General features: G+C 36.7%; 1 protein-coding gene across 1 annotated transcript; it reads right to left on the bottom strand.

The window, feature by feature from the left end:
• Window positions 1–491: 491 nt before the first annotated feature.
• On the bottom strand, window positions 492–12,525 carry stmn2b (stathmin 2b). Its single transcript, XM_062990753.1, has 5 exons — window positions 12,393–12,525; window positions 5,741–5,836; window positions 5,249–5,424; window positions 3,575–3,766; window positions 492–1,757 (listed from the first exon to the last, which is right to left on the bottom strand). Exons 1-5 carry the CDS (start codon window positions 12,409–12,411, stop codon window positions 1,683–1,685), a joined length of 558 nt encoding a protein of 185 aa, XP_062846823.1. The 5' UTR covers window positions 12,412–12,525; the 3' UTR covers window positions 492–1,682.
• Between the last annotated feature and the right edge of the window lie 4,810 nt (window positions 12,526–17,335).

Raw genomic sequence — 17,335 nt, 5'->3', positions numbered from 1 at the left:
GCATATGTCAACATGTTTTAATTGCTTTTTTTATTAATTAATCAACCTAGTGTTTTTAATTTATTAGTATTTAATATATTAGTCAGACGTCTGGCCATATCACAGTATGAGAAAAAACTGTTAAAGGGGTTCATTTACTATTGCCTTCCTTCCAGGGTTGCATCTCAATGCTCTTTAAAAAGCTTTAACACAATACATCACAATATTCTTTTTGCTAGAATAAAAAACCTACTAACCATTTACTAGCCATTTTAGTAGTTTACTAAAATAGTATACTATTTACTAGTTTGCAAATGTAAATGGTAAGATCTCAGGTTTGATCTTTTACCAGGCTTGCTTCTAGAACCAGAGATTTCTTTGCTTGATTATTTTTAATAATATTTATTTTTATATTTTTAATTAAATTATATTAATTTAATCATATTATATAGCCGACCCGGTCAACATAATTTTGTTAGTGTGCCTAGATTAAAGAAAGCAAAGACACATAATCTCATTCACAGAACCCCGTACCTTTATTCACCACAACTTGCTTACAACAACATATGTGTGAAGGGGGAAAAGCACACAAACAGGTGATGGATGCAGATGGAAGATCTTTGACGCTGGAATGATTTGAACCTGGGGAGCAGATCTCCATCTGCTCAAATAAGAGCAATCATACACCCCTGTGGTTCACCCATATCACTTTGGCCACATACACACACTTACACACAGTCAGATATGGATAGGAATGCGGGCTACCTTTGCTCTCTGTTTTGCCTCAATAGTGCCCATGAGTAAGATCTTTTTTTACCCATGCTACATTCAGCAGATTTAGATCTTGTAGAGAGGTAGGCCTCTGTGGTTTTGGCATCGGTTTCTCTCTGGCATGCTTTGTTTAGGATGAGAGAACCACAACTGAACACAGACTACTGTACATAAGCAGCACCAGGGTGACGACGAGGCACAGATGTTAAATTAAACTATTGATTAAGCATGCTCCTCCTGAGCTAAATGTCATATTTGCTAAATCACATGTGCATTTATGATGTGTACGTATGTACCACCTGTGTGTGAATCCGAAAATGAATATAGTATTCGTTCCAGGGTAGGAAAAATTATTTTGAACACATAAATAGACAGATGGCAAGAGTTGGCTCTATCTCCAGTGAACTATCTCTCTGGATATGCTCCTCACACACACACACACACAGGTACAATCATGGCCATGTGGGGTTAAATGGAGTGAAATTGCTAAATGACAGCTAGCCATAGAACACTAAAGCCAGATACAAGAGAAACTGCAGCAGATTTAAAAGCTACAGAGAGAAAAATTGAAACAATGAATACATCCATTAATATCGAGAGAAAGCTATAAAATGGCACAATGCAATACTTTTGTTATTTCATATACATACCCAAAAAACAAATTATTTACATAAAAAACAATACCCACTTTGAATTCATTTCTATTCAAGCAAAACATTCTTGTCTGGGAAACAGTGGGATGCATGATGTATTATCTTTTTTTGTTGCAGAAGGAGATGGCGTAGAGATATGCTGATGGTGTTACTGAGGGTTTGTCCTTCTCCCTTGGGTAAGGAACTGGCGAGCGGGGTGTGCGGGATCTTTTGTCTACATGGAATCCAATAATAAGGGGAGATGGTCTCTGACATGGTCAGACTGGTAATGGTGGAGAATTAGTGAATCATTTCATCTGCGCTCAGCTCATCTCTCAGTTCCTTATTCTTGCGTACCACTTGGGCATGCCTCTCCTGCAAAAACAAACAGCCACAAATAAACCACTCTGTTGCTTTTCAAATCTGAATCATACTTCAATATGTTGGTCAAAATTCTTTTATGGTTACTAGTCAAATTCTATTTATATACAAAATTCTGTACACTCTGGAACATATACAGTCATTTTTTCATGATTTAGCGTAGTCAATTTGTCTTCCGCTGCTGTGGATCCCTGATTGTGCTCGAGGAGGGTATTTGCTGTTCACGTGCCCTCCAAGTGAACCCCTTCTTATACACCTTGGCCTGCTAACCAGGGTCCTTTCACCCTACCCACTTGGCCCAATCATTTCCCCACCCAGCAGACAAGGTGGCCAATTTGTGTCTGCTGTAGGCACTGCCAATTGTGCCCGCTAAATGGCACCCAGCCAACCAGTAGCAGAGCCGGGTGTTTAAAATCCCGGCGCAGGTGTGCTAGCGGAATATCCCGCTGCACCACCTGGGCGCTCAAGCCACCCCTTTTAAAGATTCAAATTTATTCAAATTCAAAGTGGGACAGCTGCTAAGGTGAGTGTCACTTATCAAACATGTACTTAATCTCAAGATTAACATACAATACATAAATATTTTGAGCTCTTAAAAAAAAAAAAAAGGATTAATAGGTCAAGTCATCCAAAATGTCTATGTGCTTACAACTCGGGATCACAGACAGATGACCGAGCAGAATGTATGGTTCTGTGAATCATGGCATGTTTCCCAGGCCAAACAGCAGTATCTTTGAATGTTGGTATGGTGTTGATGTATGTTGTCAAATGCTGTGTTAATTTCATGTCAGATGTAACAATACTTTAAAAAAGTTCCACTTTTGCCTCATCAGTCCACAAAATGTTATCCCAAAAGATAACAGGGGTCATGTCATCAAGGTTTTTTCCAAATGTGAGACCATTTTTCTTTATGTTTCTCTTGGATAACTGTGGTTTTGACCTTGCAACTCTTCCATTAATAAATATTTGGCCCAGTTTTTTAGAAAAATGTTGGTGTTAATTCACACAGGCAAGGCCTGCAAGTCTCTACATGAGTCCTCAATGGGATCTTGCCAGAATTTTGGCAGTGCGGTCCATTTTTAAAAGATCGTATCAAGCTGAGCGTTAGAAATGACTTTGTACCCCTTTCAGACTGAAATATTCAAAGATCTTACTTTCTTATCACTACTTCCTAGGGGACCTAGTTTTAACAGGACTGTCAGTAACCAAGCCTGAGTGTGGTAGTTTAGTTGAACCCAGAAATCAACTTAATTTGTTAACTGAGTAACTAGAGGGCATTTACTTTTTGTTGGTATTGTATAACTTAATAAATACATTAATATTTTAAAAATTTATTGATTATTATTATTTTTTATTATTATTATTGTCATTATTATTATTACTACTACTACTACCACTAATAATAATAATAATAATAATAATAATTATTATTATTATTATTATTAATAATAATTATTATTATTATATTGATCTTAAAAACACACCCTTTTTAATATTACTATTTATTAAGTTATACAACAGGGCAGTTGTAGCCTAGCGGTTAAGATACTGGACTAGTAACCAGAAGGTTGCTGGTTCAAACCTCACCACTGCCAGGTTGCCACTGCTGGGCCCCTAAGCAAGGCCCTTCACCCTCAGTTTCTTAGACTATATACTGTAAGTCACTTTGAATAAAAGCGTCTGCTAAATGCAGTACATGTAAGTTAACTGATTACACTGTAGTTAAATAACATTAGTATTGTTCAGTATAATTCATAGTTCACAATAATAATTTGTCAGTGTAGTGCTGGTCTTTATTGCTGAGTTCTCACCTTCTCCTGTAGGCGCTCCAGCATGTTGATGAGCAGAACCTCTCGGTTCCTGCTGATGTGCTCCATCTTCAAGATAAGTTTTTCTTCCGCCATCCTGCTGAAGTTGCTGTTTTCTTCCATGGCTTTAAGAAGCACATCACGCTCATGATCACGCTTTTCTGCCAGGGCTCTCAGAACCTGAGCCTCCTGAGACTGTGGACAGGAAATGGAGGGAAGTGGCCGATAGGGGAAGAGGAGATAGAATTAACAAAAAAGAAAGACCGTGAGGTTGGAGTTATTATCATAGACCACTGCAATTAAAAAATGAATTGTACTTCCTGAAGACATTATGTCAGTCTTAGACAATATGCCAAAAAGTATATGCAAACTCGACTATAAGCTTGTTGGACATCCCAAGTTAAAAACATAGGTTTTGATAATAAAGTTGATCTTTAAACCTACAACAGCCTTAACGCATCTGTAACAATTTTCCACAAGATTTTGTAATGTGTGTATGTGTGTGTGTGTGTGTGTGTGTGTGTGTAGAAATTTGTTCCAATTTAGTTTAAAAAATACCCCCACCTAAGAGGATCACCCTCATAATATGCTGTCAAAACAGCTCTGACCGAGACATGGACTCCACATGACATAACCAGCAGGTCCTTCAACTTCTGTGTGTTGTACGGTGATTCTTCCAACAGTGCATCCTGTCCCAGGTATTCCATCCCTTCTGTGGAACCTGATTTGAGGGAAAACAGGATTTTCTTCCATTGCTCCAGTGTCAGATGGACAGGAGTTAGCATGGGCATTTTGGCCTGTGACTATGCAGTCCCATACATAGAAGGGGTTGATAAACTGTGCTTTTTGACACATTCACCTCATCAGCACTATTAAAATGATCTGCATTTCAAGATTCCAAAGCAATTCTGTTGGCTTGTACCAGATGCCATAGTGTTCAAGTCCTCTGCTATCAATGAGTCTTGGCTGCCCAACAACCTGTCTGTGACTTGTGGCTTCAAACACTGTGAGTACTTAACATGGTTAAGTACTTCTTACTGTTTCAAAAATAGTTCAACTCAGTCTGGCCATATCGATTTAGCCTTTATTAAAGTTACTCAGACCATTATGCTTGATCATATCTGCTTCATTTAACATATCACTGTCTGTGATCATTTTTACAACACAGCTACCTGCTCCATTATGTATGTATAAACTCATAGATAGCAGATTGGATGGTATGGCTGGATGATATGCCCATATTACTGCAATTTAATACTGCAAGAAAATGCATTGTGTTTGACTATTTTTTTTTTTTTTTACTAATTTTACTATTGTTTTGCTTGGATTTTGTTAGCAAATGAACAAGACAAAATATTGTGAGATACACATAAACACATATCATACAGTATATCACAAAAATAAAAGCACATACTGTAATATGATACTGGCTACTCATTCCCTGATTCCCAATCAATAACTATCAGCATTTAGAGAAAGCACACATTATCAATAACTTAGCAGAAACTGCTATTACAAAAGAATCAATTGTGGCAGTCTGTTCATGCCTGTTTAAATCAATATTATCAATGCACAACTGCAGTCCAGAATGCATCTGCACGTATTTGTGCTTTTATTCTCAGTGCTGCAGAAATCAATCACCAAAATAAACCCTGTTGAGGCCGATGTTTCACTTACTTTCCTTCGGTCCTCAGCAGCCTCCAGTTTCTTTTGAATGTCCTCCAGAGAGATGTCCCTCTTCTTGGGGGGAGAGGTGATGCTGTAGCCCCCATCAGATGTAGGGGACGGTGGCTTCAGGATCACTTCGAAGGCCTGGCCAGATGCTCGCTTATTAATTGGCTTGACCTTCATGTCTTAGTACAAAGAAAACATGATAAGCCATATGGTTAGCTTGTACCAAAAATAAAAACAACAATAAACCTCTACTTGAGAACATAAATTCATTACAATTATGCGGCTGTTTTATGGTGGATTTTGACACGTATCCATTATAAAGCAATCTAAGTTATCTATGAGACATTAACTGACCTTTGTAAAACATTAGCATCTACTAAATGTTTCATATTGGCATATAAATCAAAAGCACCATATGGTTTTATGGTTATGGTTACTATAAGCACTTTGCTTTAATGTAATTGATTATGCAATAATCTTATTTTTATTTCTTACCTTCAAACTCGGCCATCATCTTGTTTTTGGCCTCTGGATAAAAGCAGGAGCAGATAAGGGAGACAAGGGACAGCTCCTTCATCTTCTCTTTGTAAGCTGTGGTGAAACACACTGCATCAAACACAGCCCTTGACCTAGTTCTGCTACCTGTGTTTCCTAATAAATCCATTAGATAATAACCCCACATGCTATATGCAAAATTCTAGATTAAAAATAGCATCAAAACCAAGACTCAGTGGGCTAAACTGGCAGCAGCATTGTTTCCATTTATCTTCCACAGTTCTTGTGTCCTCATCTAGTCCTGTTCCAGTAAAACATATTCCCTATAGGTTTCCCCCTGCTTCCTCAGGCAGGCTTTTGTTAAATTATTTATTAACTCATCATATGTCCAGCTGGCATGGCTTCACTGAGATGTGTATTTTGCTGGTGCAGATTCCATTGTGCAAGCTGGCAGGAGGTTGTTGGTAATATTTTTGTGGTTCATCAGTCTATACTGTATAAACTGAAATACAAAACATGCTGAGTTGAGAGAATTTGATCTGTCGGATCTATGAACAGATTCTAAGAACTCTATTTAATAAATTGTATTACATTAGCTTCTCAGTATGTATGCACTAATCTGTTTCTTTTATGTATCAGCAAGATTTATCTTTCTTTATGAGGTTGTGATTTTAAAAGGTGACAAAAGTACAAAGAAATGTATAAATTCTATTGTTTTTTTACTAACCAACCTAATTGTATTTTTTTAATATAAATATATAAAAAATTTAATTTGATGCCCATAGCACACTCAAAAACCATTATGACAGACTAAATAAGAGTGAACAGTAATCAGAAACTTAAGTAATATTGAGTAGTAGTCATTTTAAAAGTTTCCACAATAAGCAGGTAATTTGCTAACATGTAAGGGTATCATGATTGGGTATAAAAAGAAGATCCATCAGGTGTTGTATATGATGGACCCGGGAGTACTTTGAAAAACTGAAATCACAGTTTGCCATTGCATCAAGAGATGGAACCTAAAACTCTACAACACAAAGAGAAAGCCAGACATTAGTTCTATGTAGAAACACCTTTGAGGTCTGAAGGTACCACTGTATTTAGCAGACACTTTTATGCAAAGCGACTTACAATATGCAGTCTAAGCAATTAAAGGTTAAGAGCCTTGCTCAAGGGTCCAACAGTGGCAACCTGGCGGGGCTTGAACCAGCGACCTTTCAATTACTAGTCCAGTACCTTACCCGCTAGGCTGCAACTGCTCTTAGTTCTCTGACCACAAGCTCATCTCACATGGACCGAAAGATGGTCTAAACATGTGCTCTGATCAAATAAGACCACATATCAGCTTCTATCTGTCGAAGATGAAAAGGACCATCCAGACTGCTATTAGTGAAAGGTGCACAAGCCAACATCTGTCATGGTATGGGTGTGCATCAGTGCCCTTAGCATGGATGACTTGCATATGTGTGAAATTTCAGTTACTTTGGAGGTACGACTAGTACTATAATTTAATCAGTATCTGAGTTGTATCTGTATGACTTCAACAGACACTGAAATGTAATGGCTGGCATACTTGTAGAGATGCTTATTTAAGATGAACTATATAGTTGGAAGTTTAAGATTTGGTGAAAATGGTGATTTGAGGGGACCACATCAGCTCTTAGAGGTTGGTGGTTGATTTGTAATAGGGTCACGCAGCTATTGGGTGTAAATTTCAAATTACTTTTTTGTATTTGATACAGCATTTCAAACCATCTCAGCCTTAATAGATTGGTGCAGAATAAATTCTTTCCTTCTTATTATTATTCAGAGGCTGTACATCCTCCCTGCAGATGAACAGTGAAATAAAGATTGTTCATTGACAAATGTTCAGTCCTGATCTTCTCAGCCCTACAGCATTTATTACACCTTTCTTCTGTCAGAATGCTGCAGAAACACACTGCCACATCCTCCCATTGCTGCCCTCTATCCAGCTGCCGCAAAGGAAATCTGATCAACTCCTTCTAGCTCGCTGATGACCTGACTAACCCTTCCCGAGTGAAGAAACAGAGAACAGCAGCAAGAAGTGGGAGGTGCCCCCACAAGGATTAAGAGCCCATGGGCAGTAAATGGAAGCTGTTCCACCAGATTTCTGCCGGTGTGGAGCTTTAATTTGTAATTACCGGAGCTGAGCAGGAGCAGCGTGTGGGGTGTTGGAGGGGGTTTAGTGGCTGAATGCTAAGCATGCATTTGCAAATGCCAGTCAGTATCTCTCCTTCCAGTCATCAGCATGAAAGGAAGACAACTGGTAGTTCAACGAAGCATGTAATTTAGGTTATCTACAAAGGGGGTCAAAAAGGGAACCTCAGTCAGGGTTGGTGTGCTGTAAAATTGGCGTAATTATTAAGTGTCATGCACTACTAAACAACAAAGACCACACCCAAAGTTTTTGCTGTAAATACACTTGATTAAAATAGACTTAAAATATGATTGATTTGGTTCATAATGTGCACAGATATTTAGAACAGGTGCCAATAAGATTATTAGTCAACCACAAGTACTATCAATAGGAAACTATGCTGAAAACCAATACAATTAAATGCAACACATTCTGTTTTCATTCTTTTAGTGAAGTAACAAAAGGACAGCGACACATGTATTAACAGGTTTTATTAAAAAGCACCGTCAATAGCAAAACAGCTGCCTTTGTGTGCCTTCTTTTATAATGCATCAGCATGTCCTGACTGGAAATCAATGATCACCCTCCCAACAAACCCCCCATCACACACACACACACACAATACCTTACTCACACCCTTTACCCTGACTTGCAGAGCTCGTCTTAGTTTTAGTAGTCCCATGTAACCAATATCCAAGGCAGACAGGACATACCGTTTTATATTTCCTATCATTGTAAACACATATTAAGTGCTAATGCATGTTTGGAAAGGCTTGTATGCCAGTTTGGGTGGAAATATGGCGAGACACAATAAGTTAGATGATAATATTCAGTATAAGGTCACGCCTATGACTTGCAATTTTGTGTTCATGCACAGGGCTAGTTCTAGTCTTTTGGGGAGAATAAGCATAATTTTTAATGCATTATATTACTGATGACTGGATGCTGTGAAGGCCTTTTTAAGATTCTAATTAGGTTCAGTGTAGCAGAATATCTCAGCATTTCTCATCAACAAGAACATTACCTTGCATTTCTATTTTAAATCTAAAAACCAAAGTAAAATGATTATGATAACAAAGATTTGATTGAAAATGTTCTTTTAAATATATATTTTTGGCTTGTGTAATATTTAATGACAAATGGTTATGAGACTCCCTGATGACAGCAGGGCCCTGAACAGCTCTTTAAATTGCTTATATCATAGAGCTAGCTGAGAAGAATTCACTTCTGCATCGTAATTTCCTTAAGGTGCATTTGTGAGAAATAATACTTTTCCAATTTTGTATGGATTAGTTGCACATATGCTTGAAAATTCTATGGAACCATCATTATGTTCTAATATAAAATAAGATAATGCAAGGCATAGAAGGCATAGAAGACAATAACTGCTTCAAAATACAAATAAACAATAATATCCTTCAAGAGGTGGTATCAGATTCCTCACAGGTTTATCCATTTACTCAGAAGCCTCACCCTCAAGCAGTTATTTCAAGCCATTCAAGCCAGTTTATTATCTAATTCAATATTAATAGACATACACAATAAAAGTAAAATAACATATTTGATCCTAATGTTACAGTGTGACAAAACAGAATGTGTTGTGGTTAATTGTATAGCATTTCTGCATTGTTTTCTACTAATAGTCTTTCTCATTATCTGATAATCTTAGTGTAACTCTTTTACATGTACAGTATGTTCACATTATGAACCTTATGATTATAATTTATTAGAATTATAATTAGAAAAAAACATCCTATTATAATTAGCTTAATATTAAGTCAGATTTCATCCAATATTAATAGCTTCTACAGGTTAGGTAAAATAATCTGTGAGATACACTATATCTCACCTGACCATGAGCTTGTTGGACATCCCATTGCAAAAACAAATAGTATAAAAATAGTGTGAAATCTATGTGATCTTTTTAACAACAGCTTCTCACAAGTATGAATGTGGGAATTTGTGCCCATTCAGTAAAAAACTCCAAAGCTGTTCAGTGGGGCTGAAGTTAGAACTCATGCTGAAACAGTAAAGGGCATTCCCCAAACTGTAGCTGCTAAGCATATTGATCCCTCTATATAATTGATTTGTTACACCTGTTAGCAATCGTTGAATTAATTAGATATGGCTCTTACAATTGATTTCCATTGCATTTTACTAATATTAATCTAGGTCAGGTCTTAACAAAGGCTAAAAAATTTAAATATTATAGGCCTGGCTTTTGTCTGATGAGAAGTAATTAGTCTTTTGCTTTACTTAAGGGTGGGATATCCTGTAGTACAGTCTAATGTTAACCATTACGTCTTACTGGAATTTTAACTAATGACCCATCTCTACTAACAAGATGTCTCTTGTAAATTATTTGGATAATAAGTTATACACTGTTATCTGAGGGGTAGAAAAACAGAACATTTTATGCAAGTCCATCTGCTGCGCAAGCAAAGTGTGAAGCACTGAATTTTCTCCAAAATCTACATTTATTACCTAGGATACTGCAGTAAACCCATACTTTAGGCTTTTCAGTTAGCTACATGGAACATATACATGTAGCTATTACAGCTTATATCTGCTTATAGAACTGGTTACTTTTCACACCTTGTCTTAGTCGTTTTCCTGTAACATATAAGCCAAACATAAAACCCACACATTTAGGTTATATTATGTCAGTTGTCAATTTTGTAATAATATTGAGCATCGTCATGTTTCTGTGTCTTCAAAGCTCCAATTGACTAAGATAACAAGTAACAAGTACCTAAATGTTATAGAAAGCAGTAATGCAGTCGAATAGTTTTGTACTCTCATCAACTCATCAATCATCAAAAAAACATAATTTTTTAAAGGTATTATCACAGATATGGGCATATTTTATTTTTAATAGGGCTACTACAATATTACTTTCTGTTCTCTCAGACTACTTTGATGAACAGTACATCAAGTGGTTTAACATTTGCAGAAAGATCTTAGTGGTCCACTTTTCTTTGACTTTACACTCCCAAATAATAGGTAAATTATGTGATTTTAAAGCTCATATAGATTATTTTCATTTATAGAAATACATAATTGTTATATAATGTCAGTAAGAATGCCCAAAAAGTGTATAAAGTGCCCTATTGTCAAAAGTCATTCATTTGGAAATAGGGTAAAATAAATATTCTGAGATATATGCAAATATTCAGAGATATATGGCTTAATAAATAAATATAAAAGTGTTTTAGTTCTTTAGTAATAAATTTATGGTTCTATTTTAATTGTTAAATTTAAAATAATACTTGTTTTCATTTTCCTTGGGTAACATTTAACCTTCAGCAAAAATAGTTATTGTGGTTTTTGCGGTTGCTTTTTTTATTAAAATCATTGTGTCTGCATTTATATGCTTTATTGTCAAATTTTAGAATTACAGACACAGTGACTACAGTTTTATTGATATATTAAAAGGTGCTTTATTGTCCACAGTGGGTCTCCACTATTATTACAGGTTTTATTGGTACCAGATGAGAACAGCAAGCCACAGCCCTGCTGCCCCACTGTCCACTCATCGTGGTTCAATGATGCCAATGTCGGATTTACCCAGCTGTACTGAGCCGAATCTAAATAGCTATAAAACATGTCTAAGGATGCAGTGACATCAGACTGCACATTTTAATGACAAGCTTCTGTTCATCCATCAACTGGCAGTCAGAAAACCATGCAGATGAATAGAATCACTCATGAATAAATGATGCTCATCGCTCTAATGTTTTGGGGTTGTGGACCCCCTGATTCTAACCACAGAATTTATGAATAGCTACAGGATTAATGTCATGTCACAGGATGTTTAATAAGGACAAGGTCTATGTGAAGAATTAGCCCAGTCAGTGAGAAAATGTCGGCCTAGGATCAGCCATGTCGGGTAATCAAGAACTGTCTGGATGATAATCAGGTCTGACGAATGATGCTGCACCACAGTTTGTGTAAATATTTGCAGTAATGATGAAAAATAAGCGCATCCTTATGAATAAAACTGCTGGCAGTAGCCATGTATCTAATATTGCAGAGCTGTGGTGAGTTCAATAGATTGAGGATCTTGGGTGGGGTCTCTTCTGCATCATACAGAATGGAGAAAGCAATGATGGGCAGGTGCAGCACAATCCACCCTGATATAAAACCGATTTAACTGGATATTGAAGCTTAATTTTAATGTGCTCTGTACAGATTAGAACAAACATCATGTCATTGCGCATCTTTTTTCAAATTCGCAAAAAAGAGGTCTGGGAGCCGTGATGCACAAAATATCCTGCTGCCATGAAAACCCACATACCACCCAGCTGAATCTCAGATGAACAGCAAATTCTACAGATAACTAAAGCAGAACCATTGTACAGTTTAGTGCTCCATTTAGTTTTACAGAAGAATGCGCATTTGGATGCGCCCCTACTGTGGTGCATCACATGTGTCGCATCTACATCAATATACTGGTTACCTCTTCATTTTATAAAAAGTCCTGTTCTAACTTACCGACTGCGGTTTTTGCCATGGCTGACGATGTCTTGTTCTGTACTGGATCTGTGAAGCTGTGATGGAGGAACTGGACTGTTCTCTGTAAGGCACTGAGTCAGCAGAACAGATCTCTAGAGGAGGAGAGCACAGACCGGCAGCTCTGGATTATTAACACCCGTTCCTGCGCTCCAGCCCATTGACTTGCGGTGTGCTGTATGGAAAGCCACACGGTTCATACACCGTCAAAACCCTGCTGGAAAATCGTGGCTGTGTATATTGCATTCAATTTATATTGTGGGCCACTGTAAAAAAAAAAAAAAAAAAAATAATAATAATAATAATAAATAAATATATTTATATACACTGATCAGCCATAACATTAAAACCACCTCCTTGTTTCTACATTCACTGTCCATTTTATCAGCTCCACTTACCATATAAGCACTTTGTAGTTCTACAATTACTGACTGTAGTCCATCTGACTGTAGTCCACCCTGTTCTTCAATGGTCAGGACCCCCACAGGACCACTACAGAGGACCACTACAGAGGTATTATTTGGGTTACACACTAACACACCACCACCACGTCAGTGTCACTGCAGTGCTGAGAATCATCCACCACCTAAATAATACCTGATCTGTGGTGGTCCTGTGGGGGTCCTGACCATTGAAGGACAGGGTGAGAGCAGGCTTAAAAAGTATGTAGAGAAACAGATGGGACTACAGTCAGTAATTGTAGAACTACAAAGTGATTCTATATGGTAAGTGGAGCTGATAAAATGGACAGTGAGTGTAGAAACAAGGAGGTGGTTTTAATGTTGTGGTGTTAAAATGAGAGATGTTCATGATTTGGTAAAGTTATACTTTTGTATTGGTTACACAAATAAAGAAATCCCCAATCTCCTGGCACAGTTTGTTTTTAGCATAAGGACACTGAAAAGGTTTTGCAATAAACTGGATTTATTTAGAAGAAAGTGTGCCACCGGTGCGCTTGGTGTCTGTGTCGTCGCCAGTACTTCAACTGAGGCCCCAAGGCCTTATGGCATATGGACTCGTACGATAAACTAAAGCCGTATGGCATCACTATAAATGATTGCATTGGCGGGTTTAGTCGTCATGTCATGTGGATGGAAGCACACAATACAAACAACGACCCAAAAGTAATCGCGGGTCTTAATTCTAAACTAAAATTACCTTTAATAATGAATCAGAGTTAGTCCAACAAAATAGCTATTTGTGTTTCAAGTATGTCGAGCTATTAAATAAACAACATGATTTGAGTGGTTCTGAACCTTGGGGCTTTCCATAGTAAAATGTACTCGCCCTTGCCCAAGAAAATTTATGTCAAGGTCTGTGTAAGGTGCTAAAAATGTCCTATAGGTGTCCATATTTAATTTAATATATAAATATAAAGAACAATTTGGTCTGTTACACAGCATCTCCTGTTCTACTTTGTTGCATAAAAATTTCACCACCTCAGTTCAAAACAGAAATTTACTTTAATAAAAGTAAATAGCAACAAAATAACTCACCACTACGTTTGGAGCTTTAGAACAACGATCACTGATTTATTATGGCTTTTACAAACCAAAACTAACTGAGCTGGTTCCAGATGCAAGTTAGGAGCTTGAGAATGTGCAGCATCATTTATACCCATCTCCAGCTACCAATTTGTTACAGTTTAGTATTGATTTCAGTTCTTGTCATAAGAGCACCATCATTAATTATTTTGGTTTAATAATAACGTCTTTGAAATACCATTATCTCATCATTATTAATAAATACTTTGTTCTCAAGTGACTTTGATTTTCACACTCTTCAGTGGCTCCCACAATATATTATAAAAGAAGCAATGTGTGTATGCGACACAGTAGCATTACAAACCTTAAATATGTATTGAAATATTGTATGTAATGTAATTTTATTTATTTATCTTCAGTAACTGCATTATCCTGATCGGGGTCACTGAAGCCTGTTTTTTTTTTTTTTTGTATCTGCTGGTCCTGGATTTTGTAAAGTTGCTTTGAGACAATGTCTATTGTAAAAAGCGCTATATAAATAAAGTTGACTTGACTGGTACCACATGGAAACCTGATCTACAAGAATACATGCTAAACAGGGCACCACACATTTAAACATTCACTCTCCTACTAAATTGCCCTGTTTAATAAATTATCTGGTGGAATCACACTCAGACATGAGAAGAACATGTCAACCACCTTACAGACAGTAGTGTGAGGGAAGGTTTGAACCCTTTGAGCTCTCCCTGTGAAGTACAAATATCTAGGAGTACAGCTCAGCCACAAAACTGCTTACTCACGCAAATGCCCAAAGTCTTACCCTGTTCTCATAATTAGCCTCACTAATGTTGGAGTGAGGCAAACCCCACTGAATCCAATATTGAACACATCATTAAAATTATAAGCACCCAGGTCTTCACCTCCACTAAAGCACAAACAGTCAATTTTACTGTCACTGTCAACTTGTCAATGTCAACTTAGTAAGGAATACAGTAATTAAAAAAACTAGTCTACTAATTTAGTTAGTGTTTTATCCTGATAAATACAAACCGATAGAGACTCTATTTAAAGAAAATGTCTAGCCCAGACCTTAGCCCCACTAAAATCTTTAGGGATTAATTTAAATGCAAGCAGGCCTTATATTATCCCATTGACTTAATAATGTCAGCAGCAGAAATGTTCCAAAATCCTAAATAATGCACATTCTCTACTAACCACGAGGTGGCAGCATACGCTATATTCTATATATTTTTGTAATTTTTGTAATGTTGGATGAGTTTGTTTTAATAACTACTGGTTAGTTTTAGACTAGCGTTTAGCATTCACTCATTTCACGTGTTACCTAGTGTTACACACCATTACCTTTTCAATTTCTCATTAAAATTATTGCAAACTGTGGTAAGCATATTAAGGCAGTCGACCACTATTAAGCCACAGGCACAGATGAGTAGAGAGAGATAGAGAAAAATGAGAATAGAAATATAAAACAAATAAAAAGTATAAAAAGGATCACATGCGATACATCAGCATAAATCTCACTGTATCGGGCCTCGCACCAAGCAGATGAGAGCTGTTGGGTTTTAAAATAAAGCATCCTGTGTTATAAATTGTAACACAGCCACCAGCCGCATCTGAGGTGTAGCAAGTTACAGAATTATGCCCATGTGCCATGCCACTGGGTGTGAGTCGGACATGATTCACTGTATCAGTTCCTTTAATTATCAATCTTTGCGTCTCATTGAGCGTTAATTAGCTCCTGGTGGAAATTACTCTACTTAATCATGGTTTGCACAACAGAAAGTTGCTTGCACTTAGATGCCAGGCATGATATCCGGTTTTCTGCAGATGCAGATGTCAGCACTCTTTATCTTGTTCCTTCGGAACTTAGTCGGTGTTGTACTTTTCGTCCCCACATTTGTATCCATATTGGTCGGGAGTTTCTATTTTCAGTTTTCATTTTTACTCATACCTTTTATTATTATTATTATTATTAGTAGTAGTAGTAGTAGTAGTAGTATTAGTATTATTATCATTATTATCATTATTACTGTTATAAACCAACTGCCTGAATTATATCCCGTTATAAAAGTCATGCCAAAATCCAGCCTATGGGCCAAATGCAGCCTGAGTACAGATTTTAATTGGCAGCTTGTCTCTCTAAATACGTTTATAGGTGGCCCATAATGAATAGTGGCATTATTAATCTATTGTAAGCTGACATGATAAGAAAATGCTCAGTTTATTTACATTTTCATACCACACCATCTGTAAACAGACCTCTGTTATGAACTGCTGTAGATTAGATTACCCAGATAAATCCCGTGGGGACTTGGGAAGAACATACAAAACTCCTCTAAGACTCAACCAGCTCAGTAACAAAACTTGGTGTTGACCTCGCATTCCCTAAATCAGTTAGCATTTGTCAGACTGCCAGAAGGTAAAGCATGGTTAATCCTGGCAGAGTCCAATATTTTGCATTGTTGCATTTAAAGGCTTTTGGAAGCTTAGTAGTACACAGTGTTCGTCTATGGAGTTTGAAAGGCTGTGTGCTTGTCAAGCACTTGTCAGAAATGGGTGTGGCTGAAACCCAATGTGTGTTTGCATCAAGGCCATAGCCATGAATTGAACATTGGGGTGGGGGACCAAATATTTGTAAATACACAAACCCAACAAGATGAACTTGAGATAAACATGAGATAAATCCATACACGATTGTAGGCTTTGGACAGTACTGGTGGACAGTACTCTGCAAAGTCATAATAACTTTATTGTGATTTATAAAGCCATTAAATTAAAGAACACACAGATGGGAGGAGGAGAAATTATATAGATAATCACAGTGCCTATGAGGAACGCAGAAGAACGTTTGTTACATCTACAATCTAATCAATACATACATAACATTTTATTTTATTTGTATTTTAATTATTTAAGTAATAATTTTAACAGATTTCCTAAACTACCTAGGCTCTCACAACATGCAAATCAGTAAAAGGTAGTGTGTGTATGGAACTATGCACCACTAAGTGTGGGACCTGGATTATCTCACCTTGCTTGGTCTGCATTCCAACAGCCAGTATTGCCCCAAGTCTGAACAAGACCTAAAACTGGTTGATCCAGTGTTTTTGAACAAACACCCCATATATGGAGAATAAAAAAATTAAATAATTTTTTACTTTTGTGGTGTGATTGGCAATATGATTAATAAATAATAAGAACAAACAACATATGTACAATTTTTAATTTTTTAAAGAATGTTTTAAAACGGATTATTCAAAACATTGCTTTAAACATTGTATAGAAAATCTTTAAGCATTATTTATATATATATATACTGTATATATATATATATATATATATATATATATATATATATATATATATATAATTTTTAACATAAAACACAAGACTAAACACTTTTTAAAAAAGCAAACACGAATC

This window comes from Trichomycterus rosablanca, chromosome 2 (assembly GCF_030014385.1).
Source record: "Trichomycterus rosablanca isolate fTriRos1 chromosome 2, fTriRos1.hap1, whole genome shotgun sequence".
NCBI classification, from domain to species: domain Eukaryota; kingdom Metazoa; phylum Chordata; class Actinopteri; order Siluriformes; family Trichomycteridae; genus Trichomycterus; species Trichomycterus rosablanca.
Note: the sequence above shows the minus strand (reverse complement) of the source record. Positions and strands in the feature narration are given on the sequence as shown.